This window comes from Molossus molossus, unplaced genomic scaffold (genome assembly GCF_014108415.1).
Source record: "Molossus molossus isolate mMolMol1 unplaced genomic scaffold, mMolMol1.p scaffold_m16_p_7, whole genome shotgun sequence".
NCBI lineage: Eukaryota > Metazoa > Chordata > Mammalia > Chiroptera > Molossidae > Molossus > Molossus molossus.
The window spans coordinates 53995389-54009363 of record NW_023425401.1 but is presented as its reverse complement, the minus strand read 5'-3'; the positions used below and the strand labels follow the sequence as shown (position 1 = coordinate 54009363).

General features: G+C 47.2%; 1 protein-coding gene across 1 annotated transcript in view; it reads left to right on the top strand.

Moving 5' to 3' along the window:
• Positions 1-13975, top strand: part of FBXL13 (F-box and leucine rich repeat protein 13) — a 308215-nt gene extending 294240 nt beyond the window's left edge. The window contains exons 19-20 of the mRNA XM_036246460.1: positions 2495-2658; positions 13855-13975. Coding sequence (XP_036102353.1) covers positions 2495-2658; positions 13855-13975 — 285 coding nt within the window. The remainder of the gene's footprint in view (positions 1-2494; positions 2659-13854) is intronic.

The window sequence follows — 13975 nt, the reverse complement described above, 5'->3', positions numbered from 1 at the left end:
GACCCAACCAGGGCCGGGGACAAACTGCAACCGAGGTACATGCCCTTAGCGGGAACCGAACCCAGGTCTCTCAGGACCGCAGGCGGACGCTCTAACCGCTGAGCCAAACCGGCCAGGGCTAGAATTTTTTTCTATGTACAAAGAAATTAGGAAAAGTTATAGAAAGTTTATGTTTTGTCTTTTTTATTTATTTATCCTCACCCGAGGATATTTTTGAATTGATATTCAGATAGAGCAGAAGGGAGAGAGTGGGGAAGAGAGAGAAACATCGATGTGCGAGAGACACATCCACTGGTTGCCAACCACATGACCCCAACTGCAACTGAGGTACGGGCCCACAACGGGAACTGAACCCGGGTTTCTCTGGTCCACAGGCTGACGCTCTAACTGCTGAGTCAAACTGGCCAGGGTTGTTGTGTCTTTTTTTTAAAAAAGAATAGAATTATATTTTCCAAAATAGATTATAACCTACTTTTTTTCTCTTAATATATTATGTACATACCTCTATGTCGAGAAATAAAGATTTGTGATTCTGGATTAAGATGGCAGATTAGATATACACATAGTTTTGTTCCTTCCTGAAGTGCTACCACAGCTGCAGAAGAAGGGTGAGGGACCATGTTGATAGGGAAAACAGAAGAGACAAGAGCAACAAAATTTAGAAGCCTGAAAATAGATGGACTAATTTAGCAGATCAGAGATGGCTTTGAATCCTAAATCAACAGTAGAGAAATCTGAGGGAAAAATGAACTTACACCATAGTCTTCAAGCTTGACAGCACAGTGTACCTCTGGAGCTGGGTTAAGAGGGTAGCTAACATAAGGGAGATGGGTTAAAGTTCTGGAGAAGTAAACAGATCTTTAAATCTCTTCCCCTACTCCACAACTCTGGTCAGCTGAACATTCTACCCTCACTGGAAGACTGGAGATTTATTTCCTAGAGTCAGATTTCTTAAGCTTGGCATTATTGACAATTTGGATGAGATAATTTTTGTGCAGTGGGTAGTGGTTCTATGTACTTTAACAGCAACCTTGCCCTCTACCCACTATTTATCAGTATCACCCAGCCCCCACGTCCTCAGTCATGACAATAAAAAATGTCTCCAGATATTGCTAAATGATCTCTGCAGGCAAAATCACTCAACTATCTGGTCTGCATAGTAAAACCAAGGGTTGCTGGTCTGGGAGACACCATGTATAATAGAGAGCTTGGGTACAAAGTGCCAATGGGAATTAAGTGACTAAAAGCTGAATACAGAGACACTCAAGCTCTTTTCTTTTCCTTATTAATTTTTAGAGAGAGAGGAAGGGAGAGGAAGAGAGAGATAGAAACATCGATGAGAGAGAACATCGATTGGCTGCCTCCTGCATGACCCCCACTGGGGATCAGACCCACAACTTGGGCATGTGCCCTGACTGGGAATTGAACCAGCAACCTCTTGGTGCATGGGTTGACGCTCAACCACTGAGCCACACTGGCTGGGCCACTCAAGCTCTTTTCAACACAGCATCCAGAATTTGGCTGCCATATCTTTCCCTCTAGGCAGGAGATTGAAAGTCTCTTTTCTGGGGATTCTTATATTGATGTGACAAGTATTACTAAGGAAATTTTGGTGAATTTTCCCATCCAAATAACAGATCTCTAAAAAGAATAGCAAAATCGCAAATTCTGTTGGTACCACTTGAAACATATATTGCTCTGGAAACGGTTAAATTGTTAAATCACTAACTTGAATTATAGACCTAGCATGTGACAAGCCGATTAAAGAGAACCTGCAATTGTCCTGTTTGTTAGGGATTAAATGTTTGTGTCCTCTCAAAATTCATATGTTGAAACCCCCATCCCCAAGATGATAGTATGAGGAAGTTAGGCTTTGGGAAAGTAATTAAACAAGGTGAAGCCCCCATGATGGAATTAGTGTTTTTATAAAAACAGGAAGAAACAGGAGCTCTCTCTCTGCCATGTTAGGATATAGCAAGAAGGTAGCTATCACCCTGGCCGATTTGGCTCAGCGGTTAGAGTGTTGGCCTGCAGACCAATGAGTCGTGGGTTTGATTCCAGTCAAGGGCACGTACCTCAGTTGTGATTCATCCCCAGCCCTGGTTGGGGTTGTACTGGAGGCAGCCACTCGATGTTTCTCTCTCTCTCTCTCTCTCTCTCTCGATGTTTCTTTCTCTCTCTCTCTCTCTCTCACTCTTTCTCCCTCCCACTCTATCTGAACAAAAATGGAAAAATGTCCTCAGGTGAGGATGAAAAAAAAAAAAAAAGAAAGGTAGCTATGTGTAAATCAAAAGGGCCCTCCCAAGACACTGAATCTGTGGGCACCTTGATCTTAGACTTCTCAGCCTCCAGAACTGGGAGAAATAAATGTCTACTGTTAAAATTACCCAGACTGTGGTAATTTGTTACAGCAGCCAAAACTGACTTGTGCACTATTCTTCCCTGGGATGAAGTTCATCAGAATAATCAGTACTTACTTTGGCTGTGTGTTCAGATTACTGACTCAGCGATAGAGATATTATCGGCAAAATGCCATTACCTGCACATTTTGGATATTTCCGGTTGTATCCTGCTTACTGACCAAATATTTGAGGATCTTCAGATAGGCTGCAAACAACTCCGGATCCTTAAGATGAAATACTGCAGACTTATTTCCAAGTAAGTATTCACTTGAATATGAGAAGCTCTGAGAACTACTTTATGAGAAAACAGAATATGTGACTATAGCATTTGTAATACATAGTGTCTTTCAGTCTTAGGAAGTTTCTTTCTTTTTTTTTTTTTGCCTAATTGCAGCCAACATTTTGAGCTGAACCAGGGGAAGCTCTCTTCTAAAATGGTCTTTGTGATTTTATATCCCTGTCCATGTAGCCCTTCTACTTTTAAAGCATTTCCCCCTTCCTTGACCTTGCTGATGTCCAAATGATCACTAGCTCTTCCTCTACTCATCTCTCAAAAAATTGCCATTCAGTTAATCACCCCTGGGGGTTAAAATAATCAGATTAAACTAGCTCCCAGTTAAATATGAATTACTAACAGTTATCCTAAGCCCCATCACTCCCAAAACTATTTGCTTGATAGTTGCTATTCATTTAACTAGGGATTTCCTATAATATCTAGGCTGTAGAGTAAAGTATTCTGATTTGACTATTATAGGCCAAATGCCTGTGCTCTCAATTTGCAAAATGTTTCCAATGAAATAACAGTTGGTAAATAATTTTTAAAGGTATAGGGTCTAGAGTGTCTACCCTGTGAGTTTTAAAACTTGAAAGCAGATATCTGTTCCATTGTTCAGTGTTTTCCTATTAACTGAGAGTAAACTTGTGCAAGTATTTTAACTGACCTAATGAAGTAACCTGTGGGTGCTCAAAATGAGAATTATTGACCAATCTTGAAGGTCAGATTCTTTTCTGCAGGCTAGAAAAATGAATAATGTTATCAAAGTATAAAGTGCATAATGTGTTCTAAGCATGTAAGTTTCTCAGAGAACTTTTGTTTGTTTGTTTTTATCCTTACCTGAGGTTATGTTTTTCATTGATTCTAGAGCAGCGGTTCTCAACCTGTGGGTTGCGACCCCTTTGAAGGTCGAACAACTCTTTCACTGGGGTCACCTAAGACCATCAGAAAACACATATTTCCCGTGGCGATTCATAACGGTAGCAAAATTACAGTTATGAAGTAGCAACAAAATTAATTTTATGGTTGGGGGTAACCACAACATGAGGAATTGTATTAAAGGGTCGTGGCATTAGGAAGGTTGAGAACCACTGTTCTAGAGAGAGGAAGGGAGAGAGAAGGAGAGAAAGGGAGAGAGGGAAAGAGAAACAGTGATGTGAGAGACATTAACTGGTCGCCTCCCACATGTGCCCCAATCAGGGATGGAAACTGCAACCTGGGTATGTGCCCTGACCGGAATTGAACCTGTGACCCTTCAGTGCATGGGACTACGCACCAACCAACTGAGCCACACCAGCCAGGGCTCAGAGAAATTTCTTAGTTAAGCAATCCTGGCATGAGCTGAACCAGGAAAACTGGTCACTTGAGGCTTGAGGTAGAAAATGGTTTGATTCGCCCTGGCCGGTTTGGCTCAGCGGTTGGAGCGTCGGCCTGCGGTCCAGAGAGACCCGGGTTCGGTTCCCGCTAAGGGCACGTACCTCGGTTGCAGTTTGTCCCCGGCCCTGGTTGGTCGTGCGGATGGCAGCCACTCGATGTGTCCCTTCATGTCGATGTTTCTCTCTCTCTTCCTCTCTCTCCCTCCCGCTCTATCTGAACAAAAAATGGAAAAATGTCCTCGGGTGAGGATAAAAAAAAAAAAAAGAAAATGGTTTGATTCAAGGCTGTGCGCATTAAAATGAAATAAAAACAAAACAAAAACTTGTAAAATAGGTACTTCCTCTGGGCCCAGGAGTACAGGAAGGGAGGGAGGGGGTCAGCCAGCCAACTGTAGCTAGGTCAGACAAAAAAGGGCAGGTCTTGGAAAATTTTTGAAGAGGTGTGACTCAATCCTTTCTGATAGGTCTGGAGAGGACTGATACAGATATTAGGTCCTAAGAGTCTCTGTCGCCCTGTCATATTAAACAACCACATTTGGGCATATGGTAATGCATGAATAATATATTACACAAAGGAGTTAAGCTTCTAATCTTTTGATTGTATTTTGCCAATCACTCTTTGGAAAGTAATATTCTGAACTTCCAATGAATAGGATTTTAACTAGAATTGTTACCAGAAAGAGGATTTGGCCCTTGGTGGGTCTGTCTAGGGCCAGCCAGTAGTGTGTGGATTCTTGACTTCATGCAGGAGAAGTTTCACAAAATAAATCCAGGTGAATTTTAGAGGACATTTACTAAAGCTGGGTACAGTGAAACAAGAAAGTGTAAGGAATCGGGGGGGGGGGGGCGCCGCCGAACAAAACAGAGAAGAGACTGGAGAGCCAATCAGCCGAATAAACAGGGATCAGGCTTTATTGGGTGCACTCCGGGCGGGTTCACAGACTCCGGGGGTCGAGTCCTAGAAGCCGCGCTCAATGTAGGGGCTTGTGTCTTTTATATCTGCCTGTTGCAGCTGGAATTTGTCCCTTAGGGTTTGGCCCTGCGGGGGTTATGCATGGAGCCTCTGGAATATGAATAGATAAGATGGGAGTTAATCTATAGGCTCGAGGCAGGCCGTTCAGGGTGGGAGACAAGGCTGAGCAAGGAGACAATGGTCGAGCACTTTGCCTGGCACCAGTCCCCAGGCCATCGGACATTCCCGACTCTGTGATAATGACAAAGGGGCGCAGATGTCTTTCTGGCTGCTTCGAGCTGGACAGGGGCGGCGTAAGGGGAGGGGGCCCATGTCGGCATGATCCGGGCCTGAGGATCTGGTGAGAGGTTGATAATGGCTTAGCATCATGATCTCGTGCACCGTCTGGCTGGTGAAGGCCTTCAGTCGGTTTTGTAGTAGGGAGGAGAGTAGTCGCAGGAGACAGGGTCCGAAGGCTAGGGCTAGAAAAAGGAGAGTTAGGGGACCCATAAGCGGCAAAACCCAGTGTGCCCAGTTGGAATTGAGCCAGGTGCTCCAAGATTGATCTCGCCTTTCCCGAATGCGTTGTGCTCTTAATCAGGGTGACATCGGGAACAGGCAGGGAGGCGTCCTGGGGGACTATATTGATGTTGGGGGTGAGATATACCAAGGTGCAAGTGCCGGTCCAGTTAGTGGGGAGACACATATAGGTGGTGGACCCACACATATGGCAGAGTAGGCTGAGGAGGACAGGGATAGGCAGACCCAACAGTCAGGCGCAAATGTGGAGTTGGCCTTATAGAGGAGGCGTTGGGTCAAATTCAGGGTACGGAACAGTTGGGAGGATTCCAGAAGCGAAGGAGAGAAGGTGGCAAGAATGAGTGGGCAACCAGGGGCGAGGCCAGGGTCAGAAAGATGTATAGCAGAATCATAATGACTTATTGGATGATCCAATTAGGGCGTCTTGTATATTTTGATTTTGGTCGGCCCTAATGGAGGGCAGGTGAAGCGAGGCTCCGGGACTGGTTGCTCTTCTGGAATCGGGGCTTTCTTTATCCTAGAGAGATGGAGATCCAGGCGGAGATCCCCAACACCTTAACTGCAGAGGGAGTAGTCAGAACCACGGTGTACGGTCCCTCCCATTTAGGGTGTAGGGGTCGGGGAGAGAGGGTCTTGATTAGTACCCGGTCTCCGGGTGAAATGGGTTGGGAGAGCTCCGATCCCAGGTCAGATCCAGGTTTAGGAAGGATACGGTTAGCATGTTCTCGGAGGAGGGAGCAAAGGAGGGAGAGGTAGGGCAGGTATGAGGCCAGAGGGGGTGGGGAGTCTATAAACGGAGTAGGAAGGAGGAAGGGTCTTCCGTATAGAAGTTCAAAAGGACTGAGGTGAGAGGGTCCCCGAGGCGCGGCTCGAAGATGGGTGAGGGCCAGGGGTAGCAGGTCAGGCCAGGACTGTCGGAGTTCCAGGCTGAGTTTGGTTAGATGTTCCTTGATGAGGCCGTTGGCCCGCTCAACCTTACCCGAGGACTGGGGGTGATAGGCTGCATGTAGTTTCCATTTGATGCCAAGAGAGACCGAGACCGCTTCAGTGACCTTGGAGATGAAAGCTGGCCCATTGTCTGATTGTATGGAGTTTGGCAGCCCAAAGCGAGGGCTGATGTCTTTCAGTAGGTGAGTGGCTACGGTTTCTGCAGTCTCTGAGGCTGTTGGGAGGGCCTCGATCCAACCTGGAGAGGCTGTTGCAGGTTGATCTTCAGAGCCTCTGTGGTGAGTTCTGCCGCTGCTGCAAGGGCCCAGAGGCAAGGCTGCCATCCACGAACAGTGGGGTCCAGCGGCTTTGAGAGGTAAGCAACAGGGACCAGGATGGGGCCAAGTGGCTGAACCAGGACCCCTATGGCTAAGTGATGTTTTTCGTCTGTATAGAGGAGAAAAGGTCATTGGGGATTGGGGAGAGCAAGAGCTGAGGCAGAGCACAAAGCCTCAAGGAGGGTCTGGAAAGCCCGGCGGACCTCCTTAGGGGAGGTCAGGGGTCCCTTGGGGGTGTCTCTGGCTGCCTGGTAGAGTGGTCGAGTGGATGGGACAGATCACATTCGCTTAAGTCCTGAGCAAGAGCCTGACCAAAGAGGTGCGGACTGTCTCGGAATCCTTGAGGGAGGACAGTCCATGTTAACTGTTGGGAAATATTGGAGACCGGATCTTCTCAGGTGAAAGCAAAGAGAAAATAGGAATCAGGATGTAGCGGGATGGTAAAGAAAGCATCCTTTAGGTCAAGAACCGAGAAATGAGTAGTATGGGAGGGAATATGAGAGAGGAGGGTGTAGGGGTTTGGGACTACAGGGGAGATGGGTATGACCGCTGAATTAATTATGCGAAGGTCTTGGACAAGGCGGTACTGCCCCGAGGGTTTCTTAACAGGCAGAATGGGGGAGTTACAGGGGGAGTTGGTAGGAATGAGGAGGCCCTGGCTTCTGAGTTTAGATATAATGGGGTGGAGTCCTAGTCGGTGAGCCTGAGAGATGGGAAATTGGGGGCAATTGGGGTAAGATGATGGGTTTTTTAATTTGATGAGGATGGGGGCGTGATGTGAGGCAACCGAGGGGGTGTTTGTGTCCCAGACCCCAGGGTGGACTGCCGGTAAGAGCTGGACCGCGGAAGCTGAGGCAGTAGCCTGGGTAGGGCCAGAGAGTAAAGCTATTAAATGCGGCTGCTGGGGGAGGAAAGAGATGGTAGTATGGAGTTTAGATAAGATATCTCTCCCCAGGAGTGGAACTGGGCAGGCAGGCATTACTAAAAAGGAATGGGAGAACGAGTGGCCTTCAAAGATGCAGTTAAGTAGGGCCGTTCGTTTGGGGGTTGTAGGGAGCCCATCAATTCCCATAACCGAGACCTGGGAAGGAAAAGTGAGGCCCGAATGGGAGGGGAGGACAGAGTAGGTAGCCCCCGTGTCTATTAAGAAGGAAATAGACTTACCCGCTACCTGGAGCGTGACCCTGGGCTTGGCGAGGGTGACCGGAGTCGCAGAACCAGGGCCGTCTCAGTCGTCCATGAGCCCTAGTAGCTCCAATGCTGGGAAATCCTGGGCCTCATTTCCCCGGCATTGAGGTGCTGAGGATTGAGCCAGGGTCGGGCAGTCCGACTTCCAGTGTCCCATTTGTTTGCATTGGGGGCAGGGCTCGGTAGGCGGCCTGGGCTGTGGGCAGGCTTTGGCCCAGTGGCCTTCCTTGCCGCATTTGAAACAGGCGCCTGGAGGCGAGCGAGGTCCCCCTTTTGGGGCCTGGTGTCTTTTCGGGTCCCCTGCCGGCCGTAGGGCAGCTACCAGAGCCTGGGTTTGGAGGCTTACCTTCTGCTGGAGCCTCGCCTGGCGGGCTGCTTCAGCCGTCTCCTCCTGGGCATGAAAAACCTTAAAGGCCATTTTTACCAGGTCTTGGATGGGAGTTTCAGGGCCCTCCTCAACCTTCTTGAGCTTCTTTCTGATATCAGGGGCAGACTGGGAGATGCAGTGGGAGGCAAGGACAGTGGCCCCGTGGGTGTGTGGGACCGGGTGTGGGCAGCGACAGGGGAACTGAGGGGATTATCTGGGGGGGGGGCGGCGGAGTGTATCCAACAAAGTCTGAATATAAGGGACTTCAGAATCTTTTCTGGTGCCTGTATAGACTCTGAGAATATCCCAATTTGGAAAAATTTTCGAGGAGACACCTGAGGGGGTCTTACGGTCGGTCGAGTCTGGATTCAGAATTGCCCATGGCGACAGATTAGAGGGGCTTTGAGTGTCGGGAGAGCGGACATACAAAAAGCGTCCCTTTTGAATGCCCGTCCCTGGACGGATGTCTGTCCTGGATGGACAGGGTGGTCGTGAAGGAGCCTCAGGCGTCCCTAGAAGCAGCTTCAGACCGGGAGTTCCTGAAACTCGGCGGAGAGGCGGGGGCGTCCCGACTTGGCCAAGGTTTGGACGGGAGACCTGAGCCCCGGACGGACGACAGATCAAAACCCCAGAAAAAAGCGAAACGGTTTTGGAGCCTGGCTCCAATGGGTTTGGAGCCTGGCTCCGAAAACCCCAGAGAAAGAGTGAAACGACTTACGGTTTGGGAGCCTGGCTCCGAAGTCGGTGCTGGGTCGAGGGAGATTCCGAATCCAGAAGACGGGTGGCGGCGCAGGGAGAGGAGGGGGACTCTCGTCCCGACCAAAAAGTCCGGGCCGGGTCACAAAACCCTCCTCCCGGGTTTCGGCACCAGATGTAAGGAATCGGGGGCGCCGCCGAATAAAACAGAGAAGAGACTGGAGAGCCAATCAGCCGAATAAACAGGGATCAGGCTTTATTGGGTGCACTCCGGGCGGGTTCACAGACTCCGGGGGTCGAGTCCTAGAAGCCGCGCTCAATGTAGGGGCTTGTGTCTTTTATATCTGCCTGTTGCAGCTGGAATTTGTCCCTTAGGGTTTGGCCCTGCGGGGGTTATGCATGGAGCCTCTGGAATATGAATAGATAAGATGGGAGTTAATCTATAGGCTCGAGGCAGGCCGTTCAGGGTGGGAGACAAGGCTGAGCAAGGAGACAATGGTCGAGCACTTTGCCTGGCACCAGTCCCCAGGCCATCGGACAGAAAGGGCTGGGAAAATGAGCCCAGGCTGGGCTGCTTTGGCTCATTATGGAGTCAGAGAAAAGGGGCTGTGGGGACAGGTTCAGAGGTTTTGTCTGGGATGAACTGCCACTCCCCTTTGCTGTCCTGGTTGCAAGCCTTGTGGGGTCCCTTAGAGTTCAGGAGATGCACGCCTGTGGGGAAATAAGGGAAGGAGGGAGGCACAGGTATGCTCCTGGGAAGGAGATTGTACTGGGACCTTTGTTTTCAGGGGTTTTAAAGGCTGCGTATTTAAGGGAGTTCTTAGGGGAGGATTTCAATAGAATATTCATCAGCTTTATGCTGATGAACAAAATGAGGATTATTCTCTTAACTTCATCTGTCCTTGGCTGTGGTTGGCAAATGACATTAATTGGATTTCTGCTGTCTTCCTGAGTAGGGTGACTTAATCTATTTACCCTCCAGCTGGGAAAAAGTACAAACCATTTACTCTAAAGTATCCCTGATTTAGGGGAAGATAGGATTAAGTAGATGGCTGCAAACTCTGTCTCAGTTTCCCTATTCCACTTGTTCTGGAATTTTTCTAGCTTCTTACTATCTTATGATAGAATGAATGGAGTCTTTCTAGTAAGGGCCTCTCTGAATCTAATCATGTTTTGGGATTTTAAAGTATGTTAAATATGGTATTTAGTTAAGAAGATCTAAGATATCTATTAATATCCAAATCCTGCCTTTGATTACTCTTCATACAAGGTCACTTGATAAAAAATATGCAAAGAAAACAAAAAGGCAATGTAAGATCTTACTACTAGCTGGGTTTGGCCCCCAAAACCCAATGCAAAACTCTAGTTAAACAGCTAGATCTATGGAAAATTCCTTTCCCTATCCAAGACAACCAAAAGACCTCTTTTGTTTTCCACCTCCAAGCCCCCTGTCCCTATCAGCAAGAAGCAAAGACTTGGCCCTAATGCCTACAGGGGAGCTGGCTATTCTGCCCATTGTCTAAAGAAGCCAAACACCTTAGTCTTCCTTACAGCTCCACTCCTGCTAACTCCAGCAGGAAAGAGGCCTAGAAGAATCTTCAGATTATATCTTTAATTAGCAATGGAGAAGGGCAGTCCCCGCAGCAGAGTGGCTTGGAGAATCCCAGGGTTTGGACTCATAAGACTCCAGGAGCATCTGTCTTGTCTTCCAACTGTGCAGGCATGTTGATAACCCCATAAATGATGATTGGTAAATTATTGTGCTGCTCTATAATTGATGATTGGGAAAGTCACTGTGTGCCCTCTAGCTGAACCTGTTTAGTCAAAATAACCTTAGTAAATTGGAAGACCCCCTGAACCAAGAAATTGTTAGGAGCCGACTATGTGTCTGACAGAGTCCACAGAGCCTGGAGGCCTTGAGTCAGAGACTCGACCTTCCCCAAAATCTCAAGGAATTAGGCTTGCATTGTGTTTGTGCAGCTTGGGGCTAAGTGTGACCCAATGTACCTTGAAATATCTGAAATACCTGGGTGTTCCTGAGTGTGCCTGGGTGTTCCTATTATCCATAAGGCAAACTAATTCTATACAGCATTGCTGTGGCCCTGGGCATTATATCAAGAAGATTCTATTTTCTGTAAGGTATAAAATATCGGGGCTGATTTCGAAGACTCTGTCACAGGGGTGTTCAGAATCAGATGCCAGTCAGCTAACAAATGGCTCTTATTTGGACTTCAATTCTCTAGCGGTTTTTCTTTGACTCTGTCGCGCCACAACATTTGGAGGCCACAGGGGTCTCCGAGAACTCGGGATCAGTCGCTGGCCGGCTTTGCTCTCTATTTGGCTTTAATTTGGCTCTGGTGGTCTCTCGGTTCTCTTGCACCACTACGCAACATCTAGGAGACGGTGCTGTTTGTCAGTCAAGGAGCTTCAAGATACCTGGGCCACAGAACCTTGATTAGATAAGAGGAAAATCCTGGCCACATCAGCTGTTTGGGGTCACTTTTAGGGTCTGTATAGCTGCTTCCTTCTCCACATATATCCTTGGGTGGAATTGGAAAAGCTGCGCAAAGTATGTGGACACTTCAAGACGCAAGCTAATGATGTTATCTAAATCCCATACCTATTTCCATTCTATATTCATTGACTCTTACGAGAATCAGTATGGGTCCCTCAACTGCAGGCGCTTTGTTTGCCTGGGTGATACAACATTTAGTTAAGACAGACATTTTTCTTGGTTGGAAAGAGGTTCAAAGACACTGGATCACAAAACAATGAACCCCACACATTCGATTCCATTTGAACCTGAAAACATCGTACGATGTAGCCCTTAAAATCTAATTACAGCACTCAGAAGAAACAAGTCTACATACAAATTCCCCCATACTCAAGGGGATCTGGAAATATCACACCAGCTTTATAATCAAAGAGGTCTGTTCAGACCACACTTTCTGACCAGCAAACTTCTAATCAATGAGCAAACCGGCTTAACTCTTTGCAAGAGAACTTCCAGCATGAGACCACAAAGGATGGTCTGAAATTTAAAAAACAAAAACAAAAATATATATATTTGGTCATTCAAATGACCAAACTATAATTCTCATATATATTTGGTCTTCCTCCAAGGTTCCTGGCTCACAGCTCCCCAAACCCTTGGGATTTCCTGAGTGATAAGAGCAAAGGGAATATCTCTTATCATATTTGGTCTCTTGTCCTCAGTTCCTGAAATAATTTCAGAGCCATAAAGGTGAAATGGATGTCTTGTTATTCTTAACAATCCTGTTTCCACCACAACTGGGTTTATGTTAATAAGGTGACTTTTGGAAAGTACCTAAAGATTGGGGCTGGTTGCACCCCGCTGACCAGAGGGGTGCAACTTTCAGCCCCACACCCTGATTTCCAAGGAGGAAATAAGGGCTGGATGTTGAATCAATCACCAAAGGCCACTGATTCATGCCGATGACATGAAGTCTCCATAAAAACCCAAAAGGACAGAGTTAGAGAGCTTCTGGGTTGGTGAATGTGTGGAGATTTGGAGAGAAGGGCCTGACTTAAAAGGGAATGGAAGCTCTGTGCCCTTTCCCCATACCCTGTCCTATGTATCTCTTACATCTGGCTGTTCCTGAGTTATATACTCTATAATAAACTGATGATCCTGTAAGTAAAGTTTCTCTGAGTTCTGTGAGCAGCATAGAGTCCAAGGAGGGGGTCATTGGAACCTCTTATCTATATAGCCATCAGGTCGGAAGCCCGGGGGAAAATCTGGACTTGGCAATTGGTTTAAATCCTCACCTGAAGGTATTTTTCGATTTATCTTCAGATAGAGTGGGAAGGAGGGAGAGAGAAAGATACATTGATGTGAGAGGGACACAGTGACTGGTTGCCTTCCGCACAACCCTGACCAGGGCCAGGGACGAACTGCAACCTAAGTACATGCCCTGGACCGGAATCGAACCCACGACTCATTGGTCCACAGGCTGCTGCTCTAACCGCTGAGCAAAACTGGTTAGGGCTGCAATTGGTGTCTTAAGTGAAAGGTGGTCTTGTGGGACTGAGCCCTTAACCTGTGGAATCTGAGTCTATATCTGGGTAGACAGTTAGAATTGAGTTGAATTATAGGACACTCAGGTTGGTATCCGAGAATTGCTTGGTGGTATGGGGGAACCCCCTCAACAACACACATACCCTCATGTTGGAAGGGGGTCCAGAACTATTTTACATGCCCTCTTTGCTTCCTTCCCTTCTTCCTCCTAATAGAGACAGTTGGTTATAGATACCTTTGAGAATTTGAGGAAAGTCACAAAACCTCTCCTCAAGAAAAGGTATATTAGATACAAAACTGCATGAATTTTCCAAGAGTTCATGGACCTCCCTGAAATTCATCCATGTATCCAACACGGGGTAAGAGCTCCTGCTCCAGGTACATGGTTGGCCTTCATAGGTTGGCTGAGAAGGGTATTCCCTCACCTGAGACACTGGAATTAGGCAGAGGGCTCACTCAAGAGCACATAGAGTGCCCTAAGTAATTCCATTCAATGGCCATGCAATTTCCTTACTCATTCACTGTGCCTGTTAATCTCTGAACTGGCTGAACTGGACAGCTACTGAGCTACTTCAGCTTTGGGATCCTGATTATTAGCACAACCCACACCTTGCCCCTCAGCAAGGCAAGAAAGCTGTAAAAAGTGAATTCAACTCCTGATGGTAAGTTCTTTAAGTCCAAATTTGATCTAGTTTGCAAATTCTGTACTAGTGATTACTTCTGCAACTAGCTAATACTAATCACTGTTATTACAGGGAGGCAGCTAAGAAAATGGCATCTATAGTTCAGTACCAGGAATACAGCCCTACTGAACCTCCACTTTGGTTTGGCTATAACTGTGAAGGCAAGCCTCTAACAGAGAGCAACGGGATTTAA